Source organism: Zonotrichia albicollis, chromosome 9, assembly GCF_047830755.1.
Source record: "Zonotrichia albicollis isolate bZonAlb1 chromosome 9, bZonAlb1.hap1, whole genome shotgun sequence".
Taxonomy (NCBI): Eukaryota; Metazoa; Chordata; class Aves; order Passeriformes; family Passerellidae; genus Zonotrichia; species Zonotrichia albicollis.
Genome location: NC_133827.1, coordinates 35,423,411 through 35,442,659, shown reverse-complemented (window position 1 = coordinate 35,442,659; position 19,249 = coordinate 35,423,411). Strand labels below are relative to the sequence as shown.

Genomic DNA, 19,249 nt, shown 5'->3' with positions numbered 1-19,249 from the left:
ACTGTGTTTCTCTGGTGAGGGCTCCTACTCCAGTTAGCCATTCCTTTTACAGGAATTAAGAAGGGAAGGCAGGCTGCCTACAAAGCACAAACCTGGCCTAGTGTTGAGTATTGCTTCCTCCAGGGTCTGACCCAGCAGCTATGGGAGCCAACCACCTCCCTGCAACTTGGCTGATAAAGTCCTGCCCCTCTTATTATTCAGATCTGAGGTGCAGTCATGCCTCCTGGTGACTTTTTCCACCTCTCCAGCACTGTGCTGTAGGTTTCTTCTCTCCTATTTTTTCCACTGTGATGTCTCTTCCTCTTTTGATGGATGAGCCTGACTTGTGTTCAGTAGAATGCAGACAATATGAAGGTTGCATTAAATAATCTTTTGTTGTACCATTATTTTTTTTAGAAGGGTAATACTCAGCTTTGGAAATTCTGCCTTTTAATGTGATCCTGGTCTCAAAAACCTCTGATCCTTTCATTTATCACAGAATTGTAGAGTCATAGAATATGCTGAGTTGGACAAGACCCATGAGGATCATTGAGTGCAGCTCCTGGCCCTGCATAGGACACCCCAGCAATCCCACTGTGTCCAAGCACTTCTTCAGCTCTGTCAGGCTTGGTGCTGTGACTTCTCTGGGTATCTGTTCCAGTGTCCAACCACCCTCTGGATGAAAAACCTTTTCCTAATATCCACCCCAAACCTCCCCTGAGACAGCTCCATGCCATTCTCTCCATTCCTGTCACTGGCTGTGAGAGTGACACATCTGGGGGAGAGACAACAGCTGGAAAATTGATACAAACTGGGGCATAAAAGTGGCTTAATGTGACCTATGGATGCTGCATGTGGCTGTGCCCTGAAACCTTCCCCACAAAGGGCATTGGTGACAGCCCCAGCACAGCCCATGAGCCTGCCACGGTGACAGCACCAGGCAGGCTGGCTCTGTGGAGTGCAGGACTGTGTTTGTTTGAGCAGCTGAAAGTTTGGCTTTGCTCTGCTGGAAAACCTTGCTGCTGACAACAGCTTCCTTTGTGAATCTTGCTGACTTCATTTTTGTGGCTTGGGAACTCTGTAATGGTTATGTTGGGACAATTCCCAAAGTCTGAGCTGAGCTGATGCTCTGCTGTTGGTTGTGCAGTTGAGACTGAAATTCTTGAGAGACTGGAGTGTATAAGGGATATTGGTGATCGTGTTGCATAAAACATTCTAGAAATAAGCACCTCCTGTCTGGCAGCTCCTTTGGTCAATATTCCTTGAGGAAAATCAGGAAGTCACTGAGGCCCCTGTCTGTGAGGGGTAGGCTTGGATCTTGTTTCTGTTGATGGAATGAGAGCAGCAGAGAAACAAGGGGACTGAACACACCAAGACAGAGTACTCCAGATGAGGATTTTGGCCTAGCTGCAAAATGGCCTCCAGTTAGTGAGGCAATCAATTGCTGGGTGGTGGGTGATCACCTGAAGAGTCAGAGCAGTGTGGTACTGCTGCTTGACAGGGACATGCCAAAGCTGTCACGTGGGCAGGTGTTTTGCTGGCTGGAAGTGCACCAGGACACTCAGATTGTTCACATCAGTTAACTCACTGCTCTTCTGAAGTTGGTGAGTGGTAACATCAGCAGAAGTTGTGCCTGCAGTGGCTCACACATGAGAAATAACTATGGTGCTTGGGAGAACAACCAGTGTGTGTGTGCATTGTGCATTTCCTTGAAGTTGATTTAAATTTGGATCTTACTAGCCCTTTCCTCTTTATGTGTTACTGACCATCCTGTTACCCAGAGTGGTGCTGGACAGGAATATTTTGGATAGCAGAGAGACCTGAATTCTGAGGTACCCAGAGTGTCAGAGGATAAATACAGAGATGCAGATGAATGTTGGAGCTCTGCTGTGGAACCATCAGTTTTCCTCTCAACTCTTCTCCCCAGCTTTTCTGTTCTGGAAGCACAGCAGTGTTATTGTGACCAGCAGAGCTGTACAGGCAGGGTTCTGCACAAAGCACATCCCCACATCTCAGGTGGCACTGCTGGGCTGCAGAACTGGGCTGGAGCTTGGCACTCAGCCCTGGTGGGTCTCAGACACCCCTGCCAGGGGCTCACACAGCCTCCCCTGGATAAGCTGCCCCAAACAGTGGGGAGGGATGGGTGGAAAGTTCTCTATTCCTGGTTGCAGGTTAGAAGTACTCCTGACCCAACATTGGTTTTGCCGTTGTGTTTGCTCACTGACTGTGAAGCTTTGATCCTGCCTGTGTGTGTCACTTGTCCAAGACACTGCTTTGGAATTCATAGCACTGCTCTGGAGCCCAGCTGTGATTTATAGGTGGGTGTGGGCAGTCCATGCACCTCTTGGAGTGGAGATTTGGGTTTGGTTTAGTGGCTGACTGGCCCATACAGCTTTTTTCTTCCCAGAAAATGTTCCAAGTGCTGTACTGGGTTTGCCTTGTTCATGTGCCCATTCAGGAGCTACAACAGAAGTACCAGGAATCTTTGTAAAGCAATTGTGAATTTGCTTCTGGTGAAATATCCAGTGCCTTACAGTGCTTTTGTAAAGGAAGAGTAGGGGAAGGATTTCTTTTGCACTTCAAGTTAACAGTCCAATCACTGGGTGCTGTAGTTTATTTCCCACTTCCACATCCTTTGTCATTTCTTTCTCTGCCCAACCCAGCTCTTCTCTTCCCATCTCTCATCTCTCACCAGTTCCAGTAGTACCTGGCTCCTCTTCACTGCTTGTGTGTATTTTGACTTCAGTGTTTGCATATGTCACTGTCCTTCCATTCCTTATTCTGCACCTCCCTCTGATCCTTTTTTTACTGGATGCCTAATTTACCTGATGCTTTCTTTTAGTCACCATTACTTTCCTGTCACCTTTGGGTGACAGAGGGCAGTTTTCACACCACTGTTCATATCCCACATTTCTTTTGAATGTGACTAGATATATTCTTGGCCTTAGCACACATTTTTTGTGTTGGTGCCATCACCCTAGAAGTAACTACATTTACTGCAGTGGAAACTTAAAAATGAACTTTTTGTTTGCTGGAGTCATCTCTTTGTCCTGTTGTGTTCAGCTGGTTGTCTGGGTTTGCTGGTGGGTTTTTTTTTCTCCTTGTTTCAATGTAGGTAGTACTGGTACATGACAGAGAGAAGGCTTTCTTTTTACTCTTCATTGTAAATTATTATGTGTTGTCGAGATGAATATTAAGTGCCAAAACATCTGTTGTTCTTTTTCAGCCTGTCCTGAAATAAAATGTGTGTAATTTAGTTAGACTATTGTGGGATCCAGTGCAATGTGTGTATGTTAGGGATGGTCCTGTAACTTTTCAAATATATTAAATGTTGGATTGTAGTTATACAAGCAAGACTCTTGTGACCACAGCCAGATTAATTTATGGTGATTGCTGGTGAACAGACACCCTGAGCAGAGCCTGTAGCAGTTCTGTATGGGCATGAATTTTGTAGGAAACACTCTAATGGAAACGATGATAGAGTACACAAAGACAGTGATCCTGCCTCATAATTGGTACATTTTATTTTATATATGACAGGATGGATCACCTTTTCATTTGTGGAGACTGGTGGAGACTCCAGGTGCCATTTCGCTCTCTTCTGTGATATTGTCTTAGCAAATTTGCCATTGTTCCAGAGGATCTAAAGCAAACACCTGTGCATGAGACACTGTCCCTGAGTCTGCAGCTCTTTGCCACGTTAGGAGATCACCACAGCCCTCATGTTTGTACGAAGTCATTGTTGTCTGAGCCACAGCAGGAGCTGAAATTGCTAAACCCTAAATTTCCCTGAGGGATCTAAATGGTTGGTGAGGGCTGGTAATGGGATGGAGGTGATTAGTTCAGCCCTGATCAGGTTGGGGGTGTTTGGAAGCTGTTGGTGTCTGGTGCCACGAGCAGTGCAGAATGAGGTGAGCTGTATGTTTCCCTCTCTGAATGAAGCACCTGGCATGCCATGAGCACTTTGGCAGCAAAGAACACGCAGAAATGCAGTGAGGAGCAATCCCTTTGCCTTCTGCTTAGAAGGTGGGAAGGCTGATCTGCTCTTGAATGGTCTTCTGGGCAGTGGTGGGGCCTGACCAAGTACAAGCTTCTGCCCCAACAGTGCCTTTAGACTGGAGTGATAAGGGAAGAGAATGTTTATACATTGCTTTATCCTGAACTTCACACTACATGTCTGCTGCATCCTCAAGCAAGAATGAGGAGGGAAAATACCCAGCTGAAGTTCCTGGCTTTGTCTATCAGGAGAGGTTATGCTTTTCTGGTGTAGAATAGTGTCTCCAGTACTTCAGATAAGCTGCCTTCCTCCAGCATAAACTTTCACACATATCTGAAATGATTGTCAAATACAAAGATTTACATGCCACAGACGATGTAAAATATCATTCCTTCCAGAACTGTTTGTCTGCTCAGTGGGGTTAAATTAACCAGCACAATGCTTGTCTTAGATCACAGTCAAGTGTTTTCTGAGCACCAAACAGGGGTCTAATCCTTTACTCAGCCATCTACAAAGGTGTCTTTTTCACACAGGCTTCTGTTTTACTTTGACCTTTTGAGCTTTTGAACAGCCTGTCCACTTCTTTCCAAGCTGTGGGAGAGAACATTCTGCCTGTGCCCTCTTGGAGAAACATCTGTTTTGTTAGTAACCACAACCAACTTACTCAGACTCTACATTTAGCTCCTATACTGAAAGTGTCAGATTGTTGTCATAGGCTGCCTCAGAAACGGTTCAGTGGTCTCTTGGATTCCTTCCAGAAAGTGAGAGAATGATCTCCAAGAAAACAAAACTTCAAACAAAGTTCCTGAGATCCTAGAGTGACAACACTGTATGTTTTTATTTAGACTGGGTACCTCTAGGATCCTCTTGTAGAGGACACATCCATGACTTTCTCACAGAAAGAAGTAATGCAGAAGGATTTGGAATGCAGGATAGAAGAGCAGGCAGCATGTATGTGTCTAATATAATTTGCTTCTGGAGATAATGATCCTTACTTTCATATATATATTTATCATTTACTTCTGAGGTGCCTATGAAGGAGTGTAGTTCATGTTGTTCTTTGGGGAATTTAGCACAAGATGTTCTGTGCTGTGCAACGACACAAACTCGCTCACAATAGAAGGAAGGTCACAGAGCTTCTGAAAGGCTCAATCTTTGTTCTGCACCACCTACTCAAAACAATACATGTTAGAGGGCTTGGAAAAATTGATCCAATACCAATGAGCAGATGACTGAAAGTCCTCCTGGCAGTCTGATGTAGGAGAGATCCTAGAGTGGTGCTAAAATTGAGCAAGACTCTGGTAACAGCCAGCATCAGTTTTAAGGAGAGCAAAAAGTGATGCCAGCTTACATTACTGAAATGTCAGCATTTGTGATCAGCACTAGGAGTATATATAAATCTTCATATTCCCTTTGTAATGCCCTTGTCTCCAAGCTCTGTATTGCATGAATGGAGAGGTTCCCTGATCAATACTGAAGAATGCACACAAAACATTTGTCAAGTTTCTGTTAGCCAGTTTTAAGGGCTGTGAGGTCGCTTGAGATCTTTTTTCTCAGACAAAATTGTGATCAATTGTAGAAGTTGTGGCAGAGTCCCTGGACCATGAACTCTGCTGTGCTTCAGGTTTGGAATGATGTTCTTGCAGTCAAATGCCCACAAGAAATTCTGCTATTTCAAAGAAATGCTTATGCTTATTTCTATGCTTTACAAATTTCTGAGCCTATGAACCTCTGTGGGTTGAGCAATCAAGTGGAATTTTTCAAGACCAACTTCTAGAGTTCCAATTTGGACACTCACTAATCTGTAGTTGCAAAGTAACAATTTCAAAAGTTTCTGTAGGCTGTGGGATATGTGTTATGATATGTGATGTGATGGGGAAGTTTCTTAGGGGACTGATGGTGTAAACACCATAATATGCTATGAAAGCCATATTTAAGGTGTTTGCCTGATAACAGAAAGGGTTTGCAATTCTTGGGGGTTTTTTCTGTGTGCTGAGTCCTTGCCTGCTGTAAGTGTTTGTGCCATTCCTTGCAGGACTCAGAAGGAGGCCTCTATGTGTGCATGAACACGTTTCTGGGATTTGGAAGGGAGCACATCGAGCGGCATTACCGGAAAACGGGCCAGTGTGTGTACCTGCACCTGAAACGGCACCTGAGACAGGTGAGACCTGTGCCTGCCCAGGAGCCACCCCAGCACTGCTCCTGGCTCTTGTGCTCATCTGGGCAATGCATTTCAGACACACACCAAGTCCTGGCTGACTGAAATGCACACGTTCACATTTGGGGCTGGATATCAAATCCAGGGGCTTGGATCCCAACCAATCCTACAGCTTCAGTTCTGGGATGAATCAAAAGCCCTAAAGAGTCAGACCTTAAAGGCAGCTCCTTCCTGACTTTCACGGATGTTTTTCACTTCTAATTTCTGTATATCACGTACATGTTGTCAGCATGTTATGTGCACATTTTACATAGCTAAATATTTTCTGAAACCTGCCTTTCCAGTGTACAATTACTGGGTTTGGCTCCGATTTGGCTGGAAGCTGCTGATTTCTATTTTTCATGTGAGGTTTCATCTCAGGGTGAAAGGACTCCTTTTGTATCCTAAGATTCCTGTACAGTTAAACTTTGACCTGGTCTGGGATCTTAAGCTTAGCTTAAATTAATGCTGGATTCTAGAGACACACACTGGCCTTCATTTAGCCTTTCCCCACACATGGGTGTGCACATACAGCCTCATGTTCACTGCTCTTCCATACCATCACTGCATATCAGCAATCACTTATAGCCTGTGCTGTATAACCTCTGCTTGTCTGTGGTTTGTCTGGCATCTTTAAAAGATTCTTAATTACTTCTGACCTGAGCTATAAGGAAGGCATTGTGTTTGCTTATAGCTCATTCTCCCATAAGCTCTGTCTCTGTTGGCAAGTTGGAGGGCTTAAAAGAGCTGCTTGGAGTGGGTTAGAGTCCTTGTTTCTCACTCTCCAGCAATGCTTCCCCTGGGTGATGAAGGCCTTGAGTTACATAAAATGCCCTGACCACTTACCTTATTGCCAGGAGAGGAGTGTTCATATTTTATCAGAATTCCAGTGAGGTGGATTGCATATCTTCCAGGATGAGATGGTAAATTATATTTGTTATACTTTAGAATTGCCTTTCCTTCTAAGGGCAATACAAACATTTTCCTTCACTCTGCTAACTGAGTTTTTGCAGAGCCTACTCTGGTTTTAGCAGTGGTTCTCCTGACTGAATTTAACACTCCTGAAAGATGCTATCTAGAGACAGGTGGGCAAAAATCCTGTCAGCTTTTCTTGTACATAACATTCTTCCATAAATTCAGGTAAACTGGGGTTAAAATGAGACCTCAAAAATTCCTCTCCTGATAAAGATTAGGCTGAAGAACCCCAAAATGGAGAAACAAATATCCCAACTCTTGTTTGGTGATGCAAATCCCTTTGATTGAAGAAGTTCAGTGGTTCCTGTTTTTCTCTGGGTGAATCATGATGCAGCAGAGGGGCTGGCTCTGTGCTGGAAGGTGGCAACACACTGGTTCTCTGGGTCATGTGGCAGGAAACAGGGTTTGGCTACACAGTGCAGGTGAATATTGCATCATCTAATAGGGCTCATAGCCAGGATTCCTCACATATTAGCTGTGGATTTCTTTTTTGCCATGACTATTTGCTTCTTAAGTGCCATCCATGTTTTCCTTTGAGCAATGTGAAACATCAAGTGTTTTATGAAGTGTCTGGCACATGCTGCATTGTGGTTTTGATAGCCAAGCTTTTAATGGTGTAGGATACAGTAAAGCCAAAGGCATTGGATGTGCTATCTTAAGATTCTTATAGTGAGGCTGCTATTCCTGCCTGTGGTTCCCTTGGCATCATCCTTGCAGAATGCACTGCATTGCTGCAGAAATCCCAGGTTGCTTCCCAAGCTGTTTGGAATAAATGTCATTTGTGTATCTTGTCACAATTAAATTAGAAAATAAGGGTCACATCTTCAGCCTGCTGGCTCAAGTGGAGCTGGAGCATCTGCCCATGGCAGCTCAGCACCAGAGGCCTCTGCTGAATCATCAGAGATGGGCACAAGTTATGGAGCACCCCTGGTAAAATTCTTAGCTGAATAAAGGAAATTGATTTTTATTTTTCCTTTTCCACAGTATTACATTCATCAGGATTTTTAAATCAGCCTCTTTGTAGTGCATGACTTTATACAACTGCCTGGCTGCTGTTCATTTCCAGGCAGAGCTTCAGCTTGGTGCTGTAGTGATACCTCAGCCCTGTTGAAAACCCTGGGCAGAGAAGCACAAAGATTTCCTGCAGGGAGAGGTTTCTGGATGCTATCCAGGGATGATGGTGTTACAAAAAGTGAGAGACAGCAGAACAGGCTGCACTGTCACCTTGTCCAAGGAGCATCACAAATGGAATTTAATGTCACTGCTGATGCCTCATGTCACTCCCATTTGTTGGGTGTGTCGCTTCTGTTAGAAAAAAAAAGGATGTGTGAATGGAGAATGTTTTCAGTGATTTCTGACAAGGTAAGAAAAAGACTGTCAGGTTGTGGGTGTTTCAGGAGTATTGAGCAGCTTTGATTCTGATGTATTTTTATTTGGAAAAATCAAGCTGAAATCATTGTCAGCCTGAGTTAAATATAAGTATTCCATGTGAATTCTTTCTCTTTGCAATCTCTAGTCTTCATAACTTTCACAATATCACACTTGGTGATGTCAGAATTCGACTGGAGTTTCCCAGTTTTGGAAAAAACATTTTTTTTAGTTCTGGAAATATAGTCCTTGGAGAATGTGTAATTTATTCATAATGTATTTGCAATTGGGTTATGTTGTTTCTTGCTGCTGCTTTTTAAAAAAGATTTAAAATACATTTAAAATACATTTAAAATAGATTCCTTGCTACTTCTTTCCCACTTGTTAAATTCCCACTTGTTAAATTCCAGTAGCATTAAACAAAGAAATATTCTGCATGCTTTTTTCAGTTCATTGGGGAATTTTTATTTTTATTTGAACTGCTGGAGTTGCAACCCTGACTTTTCCCTAGGGCTTTTCTATGTGGATAATGGATTCTGTTCTTAAATGCAGCCAAGGGGTGTTTGTCAGCATCTGCTCTTTCTAAGAATGGAAAATTTTCCTATGATGTATAAGACCCCACTGATGATTAAAGCAGTTTGCTGAGGCCAAAGCTTTAGTTTACATGGTGAAGGGAACCACCCAAAATATGTGACCCTTTTGCCTGTGAAGGGGCAGAGGCAAGCATGAACTTTCCCTGTGGGCTGACAGGTTCTTGGCTGCTTTCTCTCCACCTGTTGTATCCCAATATTATTATTAACAAAAAAAAAAAAAAGTTGCCTAACAACCTTGCCAGTTACACTAACATTACACACTACATCATGCATCATGTTGGCACCAAGTAGCCACAGAGGCTTTTTTGATTTAATTTGATTTAATGGTGCTGTTTAATAAACAGCTTTAAGGAATGAGTGCACTGGCTTTGACATTTCCTCAGTTAGTTGTGTTTTCCCTTGTAGTCTGAGATGTTCTGAACTGGAAAAGTAGTGAAACTTAAACTCATTTGGAAGTTACTGTTTTCTGCAATGGTGCTTAAATTAAAAAAAATACAATCAAATCTCCCAGTAAGCAATTGCTTGAGTGTTGTCGAATTTCCTCCATACTTTCTAATATTTAGAAAACATGGTGGTAATTTGGATTAATGGAAGCAGGTGTAGATCCTGATGGAAAAGGCATTTTTTCCTGGATAGAAGAAAATGAACCTAACTAACAGATGAAAGCAAAGTGGTCCTACTGGAATCAGTTGTGAAGGGTTGAATCCTTTTTGCAGATAATCACCTTTTCTTCTCTCTAACTCAGCTTTAGTCGCTAAGAAATACTGTTGGGGATCTAGAGAGAGGTTTGAGAGGTGCTGGGTGTCTCTGCCTTGGTGACAGAAGAGCTGCCACCCCTGGTGGCTGTGGGACACGCTCTGATCAATGCCAGCAAGGCAAGAGTGAAGGACTCAGGTGGAGGCTCCCTCTGTCCATGGGTGTCCTGGGCACTGCTGAGTGCCAGAGTCAGAGGAGAGCAAAGAGCATTTACAGCCCTGCTCACCAGGGGCTGGGGTTTGGTGGGAGGGGTTGATGCAGATTTACTCTTGTCTCATTGATGGATTTTTAATTGTTTCTTTCTCTCTTTCCAGAAGGTACCAGGAGCATCTGGTGGAGCTTTACCAAAAAGGAGGAACGCTAAGCTATTTTTAGGTATTGTGAGCAGCTGCTTTCACACAGTCTTTTTCTGACCCTGTCAGAATGTGGACTTGGGTTCTGCCCACCATTGTGTCTGGCTCTGGGGCTCCTTTTGGGTTTTCATTTCCTGCTGTTTGTTTTGGTTTTCTTTTTAGCTTCTGGTTCTGGATTTTAAAGGTTTTCCAGGCAAATGAGTAATTCTTAACCATTGGGGTGCATACTGAAAGGTGTGTGTATATATACATGAAACATTTTAATGTAAAATACATCCTCAACTATTCTAAAATAGCCTAGGCTTTGAAAGGCTCTTTTTTACTAATTCTGTTCATTGTCTCTCTGAGGAATTTCCAAAAAGCACTCTTTTATTAGAATGTTGGCCCATACTTAATGTTTAGAATTATTAGGGCCTCAGTGTGGCTCTGTCCTGCTCAGCAGCTGGTCATAGGAAGGGTTGTTACCATTTTTAACTTGTTACACAGGTAAATGTTCTTCAGTGGTGTTGTGGTCTCTCCTGTAATGAATACAACTGCACATACACTATGAACATCTCTAATTCTGTTATGTCCACAGTTCTATTCCCTTGCTTCATGGAAAGCAGTTTTCTTACCATGCCCATATCATCCAAAATCCATTTATTCAGATTACCCAGAAAACCTGAGGGACTCATAAATATGGATGAGGAGAATGTGATGAAAAGCCTGGATTCTCTCTTCTACAGCTTGTGGTGTTTCTCCAATTCATCTATTATTTATTGTCTCTGTATTAATAGTGAATTTTTCTTCAGGTAACGAAAAGGTGAAATGTTTTCTTTACAATTGCCAGCTCTTATGGCTAAGGAGAAACAATAGAGTGACCTTCTGCTGGAATTGCTTTGATCTGTGGAACGTGTCCCTAAGAGGTCTTTTCAGATTGTGATTGATTAAATTGTTGTTGTTAATGTAAGTAAGTCTTGCAAGGAGGGCTGAGATAGAAAAAAGACTGAAAATGTGTAATAAAAAAGTTAAACTTGTAGGAAGAGACTATTACATCACAGATGCTGCTCTAAATGCCATTTACTGCCAGTTTATATTGAAAAATCTTTGTCACTGGATGCTTACAGAATAATTGGTTCAGAGACAAAGCTGTCTGCAGTGCAGCAGTGGTTGCACAGTGTTAGCGATGTGAGTGTAAATACAAAGTACAAAAGCACATTGAAATTTTGTTCTTGCTGATCTTTTGCATACACCTGAAGGTTCCTGTCACCAAGGTGTGCCAGCACAAAGGGTGCCAATAGAGGGTCTCTGATGTGCCACATTGAAATCCTCAAATTCCACCCTTGTGCATGAGCATCTTGTTCCCTCTGAGCAGATCCTGAGCAGCAGTTCCAAGGGAGCTCCTGAGGGCAGTGCAGTTTCACTGGGGTGGGTTTAGGACATGGATCTACCACCATTTCATCCAGCACTTCTGGAATCAAATGCACTTTTGCAAATGTGTCTCATCTGGTCTATTGTTCCACTGCAGCCTTCATTGCAGCCCCTGCTGGCTGGGAGTGAACTGGTGTCAGGTCTGCTCTGTTCCTGGGACAGTACTTCCATGCTTCCAAAGGCATTGTGTCCACTTCTTTCGATCAGCAGATGTTACTGGTTTTAGCCATGCTTAAAGCAAAGAGCAAAGAATTATTCCTGTCCTTGTTCACAGCTGAGGAAACAAAAGCACAGAGAGGTAGCTGATTTGATAATTTCACATGTGACAGCAGCAGAGGTGGTTAGCAAAATTTGGTGTCTTATCTCTTAATCCAACATATTTTTCATTGGTTTAGAACTGCTCATCTCATCTAAACAAGTTGTTTTAATTCTGTCTTTCTCCTTGTGACCTTGGGCACTGTCACAGAATTGTTGGGGTTGGAAGGGACCTCTGGAGATCATCATGTCCAATCCCCTGCTGGAGCAGGTTCATGTAGAACAGGCTGCACACAATCCTATCCAGGCATATTTTAATATCTCCAGAGAAGGACACCCCATGAGCTCTCCTGGCAGCCTGTTCCAGTGCTCTGTCACCCTCAAAGTAAGGAAGATTTTTTTCATATTTAGATGTAACTTCCCATATTTCAGTGGCTTGTCCTGTCACTGGGCACTGCTGGAGAGAATCCAGCTCCATCTTCTTGACAGCTTCCCTGAAGATGTTCTGTGCCCTGATAAGATCCCCTCTCAGTCTCTTTTCCAGGCTGAACAGGCCCAGCTTGTCCCCATCAGAGAGATGCTTCAGTCCCCTAATTATCTTTGCAGCCCCCCACTGGACCCTCTGCATTCCCTGTCTTCCTTGGGCTGGGGAGCCCAGAACTGATGGAATACTCCAAGTGCAGCCCCACCAGGGCAGAGCAGAGGAGGAGGATGATCTCCCTTTGATCTGCTGGCCACACTGTTCTTAATGTCCCCAGGATACTCTGGCCTTCTTAGAGCACACCAGGGCACATTGCTGGCCCATGGTGAATTGATCCTGGCTGTATTTATCACACCAGGTATGTGACCTGCCAGGTAGGGCTTGCCCTGGCAGACAAAATCAGACAAGGATCAGTGCCTAGCTCCAGCATCCCTCTGTTCCTACATATCTATCAATAACTCCCTGAAGGCCCAGAGCTTTAAGCTTTGTGTACAAAGTCAATCCAGTTTGGGCATTTGTTACATTGCTTGTTATAATCCTCTTTGATGTAAAACTATTAAAGATACTAAACCCTTTTCAATCTCCTTAGTATTAGGAAAACATCTTTTGGATGCTCACTGATTACTTTCTAGCACTGCTGCTATCTAGTAAATGCAATAGAAACACAGGCTGCGTGGGCCAGTCAGCTGCAATATTTATCTTTCCCTAAACATGGGAAGATTCACAGCAAAATGTGTGTGCCTTGCACATGTGCATCAGGTTCTGGGCATGTTTTGGTTTGGTTTTCTTTGGAGAAGGCTGAAGGGTGTTGGCTGTGAGTATTCTGTGTCATCAGGAAGCATAACAGCATTGTTTATTGAAATGTATGAACTGCCTTTAATCTGGCTGGTTTAGGTGTTGCTAGACAGTGTGGACATGACAACTTCAGCTCAGACTGTACAGTATTTCAGGGAATTTGGGGTGATATTTAAAGCAGACTGTCTGTCTTAGTGCCTTTTGTGTGGATAAGAAAAACTCAGTCAATAGGGTGTACTGTGATCATCCTTATGAGCTTCTGGTCAAAAGGGGTAGCCGAATTAGGGGAAAGATTCTTGTGCTGAAGGGATTGGAGGTCCAATTTTTACCATAATTACCAGCAGAGTCCCCCTGAACATATTATCCCAGGAGTTACCAGCAGAGTCTTTCAGAATGTTGTAATTATGAAGAATAATGCAATGTAAATAGTCTGGAAAGGGATTGAAAACTGAAGAAAAAGAGTTTTCTGGTTTATTTAAAATTACCTAGAGTTAAATCTAAAAGTGATTTTTAAGGTGTTACTGATTAACTAAACAATAGATGAAGCAGTTGAAAGATGCAAAGAGTACAAGAGAGGCGCTTGGAGTGTGTGTGCACAGGGATGTGGTCCCAGTTGCTGTTGCTGCTCAGAGAGGTGGTTCTGAGAGAGAGATGAGGTGAATGGTTCTCTGAAATGTCAGCTCAATTGTCAGCAGCAGTGGCAGATTTAAGTGGAACACCAGTAAAGCAACACTTTACATTTTGTTCTCTATCATTTATATCAAATCATATTGTATTTATAAAGCAAACCTCTCTTTTGAGTAGCAAAACTGCATCTACACACAGTATCTCCCCCTATTTCCTTCTCCAAAACCAACCAGCAAACACCATTCCCCCTCCCCCCAGCAAACAAAACACCTCAGGCAGATATTTGAACTCTGCGTTGGGGGAGGAATCACCCCATTTTTGCCTGATTCTGGTTCCCTCCTCCTGAGCATCTGTTGGTCCATACCAGAGCCTGGACTCCTGTCTGTACAGAGCTGGCAGAGTGACTGTCATAAAACTTCTCCCTAGACAGATGTCCTGTCTCAGATTGGTTACCAGAGCATCATCTGCCACTGCAGCAAGCTCTGGCAGCTCTGTTTTGAGCAAAGTCAGGACTAACTCAGACCATCAATTAAAAGTGTTTTGAAGTCCTCAGATGAACAGCTCTGTCAGCAGATCTGTGATTGCTGCAGGGGAGAGTATCTGTGACACTCAGCGGGTCTCAGGACACCTTGGAAAGGAAAACTTCCACTTGGAGAGTCTGGGAGAACTTGTGAACTTGCTGAGCTTTTCCTGGATGGCACCTCCCTGCTGATGGCAGAGGATGGACTCATGACTACTGTTTCCAAGTGTAAAGACCACTCTTAAGAGTGGCTGTCTGGATTTGACCACAGCTTCACTTTGTCTCTCCCAGGAGCAGAACCCTGTTTGCAGTAAGGATGTTTTTGTTTGGAGAGCTTCTGAAGAGGGCTTTCACCATGAGTGGTTAAAGTTTACATTTATGTGAGTAAGCAGAAATAGAGTATCTGTATCTGTGAATGAAAACTTGGGATGTAGGGGAACTTAAGCACTTCCTGACAATATTTCTGCAATTTAGCCCAGTAAAATAGTGCATATTCCCCTGCAGCAGCAGCAGTACTGATTGGTTGTTGCTTTTTAGCTTTGCCATGTATGCTTGAATTGAGTACAGGATGGTGAGCAGATACTTACACTAACAGATTCTTAATGGCTTGCTGGTTTGGGTAGAACTGTGAAAATTAGACTAGATTAACACAGGCTAATGCTGCTGTCAAAAACAGTTCTGAATTTGAATTTTTATGGTTTAATTTTGCTTGCTTAACATATGACTATCCTAGAAATGCAAGGGATGAGGTCTTACCTAGCAATAGGAACAATATAAAAAAACTTTGGAGATGTTGCAAGCAATTTGAATGATCTTTACAAGTAGTGAATCAGCCAAATGATCCTTGTAGAAAGTTTCACTTTTCATTTTTCTGCAAAGCAAAATGTTATGACTGGAAAAAAATAAAAAAAAATTCTTCTGTTTTATAATTCATCTGATGAAGCTAATATTAAAAAAAAATTAACTGAGTAAAACAACAAATGCCTGAAAACAAATTGAGTAGCTTATAGTTTGCAAAGTGCTGCTGTTGCAATTCGCTATTATTTAGAGGCAGGAAGAAATAATTTGATTTAAAGACCCAGGTTTCCCAAGTCAATACGAATTTGTCTATTGCTTTCAGCAAGAGCAGGATCTAGCCCAGATTCCTAAGATGTCTTTCTAGGGTTTCAAAATCAGTTGTAGACTTGCTAGTCAACACCCTCATTCAATTTTCACGTTTGCATTCCCTTTCACACGCACACAGACACATCCACATGCGCAGGAAATCCTCTTTGGGGGTCCTGTCTGGAGTCTTTTATGCCCCTATTATTAGTGCAGTCAGTTGGTAACTTGTCTAAATCTGATCTGGACACATCCACTCCTCCTCTTCCCCTCTGCTGGATTGGTTTACATTACAGTAGTGTCTCTCCCAGCTGCTGTTTTCAGTCAGTTCAGCAGCAGCACATTCTCACCGTCGCTCAGTGATGCCTTGTGAGGTGCAGTAAATTTACTCTACTGACCACTCACCCAAAATATCAGTGCCAGTTGAGCCTCTGCTTTGAGGTGTCTGCTGCTTTGCTTTGCCTGCCCTCCCAACACAGCACTGACAATCTCTGGATGTTTGGTTTTGGTGGCCAAAGAGCTGAGCTGAGGCTCTCAGCAGGCACCAGAAAGGTGTTACTCCACCGGAAGGGAAACAGTGTCCTGTGGGCCTTGACCATCAAGCTGTCACTCCTTGGAAGGATTACAGACTGGCTGGTTGTCTTGTGGCTCAGTCTCAGAACTGAGTAAAGTCCTTTTATTTGCCTTCTACTCACAGTGCATCTTGGAAGATCATCCTTGATCAAGAAACAACTTTGGATGAAGTATAGTGCTTGAAAGTTCATGCTTTTCAGTGTCTTTAGTGGTAATTTTTAATCAAATATGCTCCTTTTGCAAGTAGATTTCACCCTACTCTTCTTTCCTGTACTTACTCCTAGTCCTCCCTAAAATTCTGCACTAGAAACTACCTGCAGACTGCACATGATGCCCAGTGGTTTCAGGGTCAAATTCTGTCCACATTTAGTGTGGGCTCCATTGCCTTCTAAAGTCACAGTCATCTGCTTTTTTTTGTTTCTGCCCTCATGCTTTCTTAGCCTTGCTGGCCCTTGCACAGACACAGAAAATATAATGCAGGTACAATTTCTTACCAGACTTATCAGCTATGTCTCTCAAGCCAAGATTTAAATATATGAGTGGTGATCTGGGTGTTTTCAGGTGACATCATAAAGGGGTCCCTCTGAGTGTACCTGAAAGGGATTAGTTTATATGGTCACCTTCTTTATATGGAGGGATTTCAGTCTGTGACCTTAGAAGTCCACTCCACTCTTGTGTGCTGGACGTGCACCCTGAGAAACTGTCTTCAGAGTGATGTTTTGAATCCTCATGGTGTTTCTAGGACTGTTATGAAGCTTTGTGCATCCTTTAAAATAACAAGTGGGTGCTTCCATATCAGCATGTCAGGCAGAAAGAGTCCCATGCTGATGGGACACTGTTTTCTGCTTTTCTGCTGGTATGAATGGCCTGAAGCCTGAGCAGTAAAAAGGAAATTCCCTTCCCTGCCCATTGCCACAGGAGGCTGGTGCTGCTGAGCATGTGAAGTCCTTAGATGACTGCAGATGATTGCTAATAGGATCCTCTGTCTTTCATGCCTGGATCACTGGTTCAGATGCAGGTCAGGCCAGCAGCGCTGAGTCTCTGCTGTTTGGCTGCTGTCTGGTTGGGCAGAGGAGCTGCAGTGTGTGTCTGAATTTTCAACACAGGCAACCATATCATTGCTGTTTCTGTAAGGGGCTTGCAGGTGCTTTAAGTTCATATCCAGAGCACAAGGCAGTGAAGATCAGTGGGTGTCACACAGTCCCCAGAGCCTGCTGGCCGCTGTGAGCTGGTGCCAGGTTCCCTCTGGTGGCTGAGGCACTGTGTGACCACAGTTCATTGCCTCCAAACCTGAGCTTTTATCCTCTCTGAGGAACCTCTCTCCCGTTTAGGAGGTGGTCAGTACTTTTGGCATTGTTGTGCTGGCCACCATCTCATTTCTGGCATTAAATGAAAATCCCCTGAGATGCGTTGCTGTATGCACCATCAGTTTGGAGATCCTCAGTTTCCTTGTTCCACTGAGCTGTTAAAAACTGCAGCTGTGGAGATTCACTCTTGTATCAAGCTGTAATACAAACTGAGAAAGAAGCCTGGAGTAAAGTGAGGGATCATTATGAAAATAGTGTGATTTGGGGAATTAGTAATGAATTAATATGTTCTCTAAAAATGTCATGCTTTCAGTGTGAGACAATGTTCTTACTTTTGTGTCTGTGTTGAGCTGATGAGAAAGGGCTTTTTTTGGTTGCTGGTGAGAGGGAGTTCATGGTGCTGGAAGTCACTGACAGTGGGTGCTGTCACCTCAGGACTGCTGGTGCAGCAGGTGAGCCAAGAGTTGATGTTCCTCTCAAGAGCTGTTCTTTCCAGGTCAAGCTAAAATATATTTTGATACTTGTTTTATCATTTGGGTTGCTCAGTCTGTTACTGCTCTCTGGGAGCTCAGTTTTCTGAATCTGGCTTCTGTCATCCTCACCTCTGTCCCAAACATACATTTGAGATTCCAGGGTGCAGTGGTTGCTGCCAATGCTCGTTTAGGATCGAGTGACTCATTAAGCATCTGCTTGTACTAGGGGGGGAATTAAGAGCCAGCTTTGGCTACTGCTCACACATCTCTTTTTTTGGTTGGGCCTTATTCTATCAGTGACTGGTACATCAGAATACAGTGGATCCCACATGTCCAGTGGGAGAAGGATCCAGAAAATCCCATTGTTGCCTGGGCAATTCTTGCAGTCAAATCTTGCAAAACTTCTGACATGTGCATGTTTGGTTTTCCATTTTTCATTTGTCCTAGGAAGAACAGAACAAGGTTTTACTCAGTCTTGTCACTATGTGATAATTAATTTATATTTTTTCATGCAGCTAGAGATACAAACACTAGCCATTTAATTCCCAATATACCCTCCTGCTTTTCTATGGGTCCACATATTTATGGGCAAACATTAGCTAATGTTGCTTGCTCAAGGCTCATGTTTAAGAAAAGAAGTCATTCTTACACTATAAGGAAAATGTACACAAACACTGTGGAAGGCTTGATCTTCAAAGGAAAGCTTTAGTAGCTAATGAGTGCTTTTTAAACAGATAGTTACCCTGATTAAGGGGTGGAGTTAGCAAGAGAGGGATATTGTTGGTGTTACTGTACATGCTGTAGCTATTTGAGACTGTGGATGAGACACAGGAGTACTTCCAGCCATGGACATCTTTCTGGGAGGAAAGGCCACAGGTCCAAGATGGATGGGAGCCACAGCACGTTTCAGATGGGTCTGTGATCTGGAAAATATGGGGTGCTCTTTTTATTTGTCCTCTGCAGTTTGGGCATGTGCAGTGCAACCTGGCCTCCATGCTTTATAGCATTTCAAGATTCTGGGTAGAAGGCACAGCAGTATGGCACCCTGATTTTGTGTAAAAGGAGCAGAATTTTGTTTGTTGCTTTGCAGAATGCAATGTCTGCAACATGCACTACTTGCAGAGAGGCCAAACCAACTGTATCTGTGACTGGGGATGGCATTAAGTGGAGATTTTGGTCTTCAGAACATTCTCTTGAAGGATGGTGAGATTTCAGTTTAGATCAGCCTTTCACAAATATTTCTAGCTAGAGAAACCACTGGCTGATGGCAGGCAAGCAGTATTTGTGGTGGTACTCCTGTCACAGTTTTGGAGCCTCGATCATGGGACAATCTCCTAACATTGCCCATCTTGTTTTCCAGATCTGGAGATAAGCAGTGATCTCAACAGTGATGACTTTGAATATGAGGATGAAGCAAAACTTGTTATCTTTCCTGATCACTATGAAATCTCATTACCCAACATAGAAGAGCTACCAGCACTGGTCAGTG

General features: G+C 43.3%; 1 protein-coding gene across 1 annotated transcript in view; it reads left to right on the top strand.

Annotated features, from left to right (window-relative positions):
- USP13 (ubiquitin specific peptidase 13) overlaps positions 1-19,249 on the top strand; it is a 50,414-nt gene that overhangs the window by 3,464 nt on the left and 27,701 nt on the right. Inside the window, exons 2-4 of the mRNA XM_074547389.1 lie at positions 6,012-6,137; positions 10,180-10,240; positions 19,121-19,242. Coding sequence (XP_074403490.1) covers positions 6,012-6,137; positions 10,180-10,240; positions 19,121-19,242 — 309 coding nt within the window. The remainder of the gene's footprint in view (positions 1-6,011; positions 6,138-10,179; positions 10,241-19,120; positions 19,243-19,249) is intronic.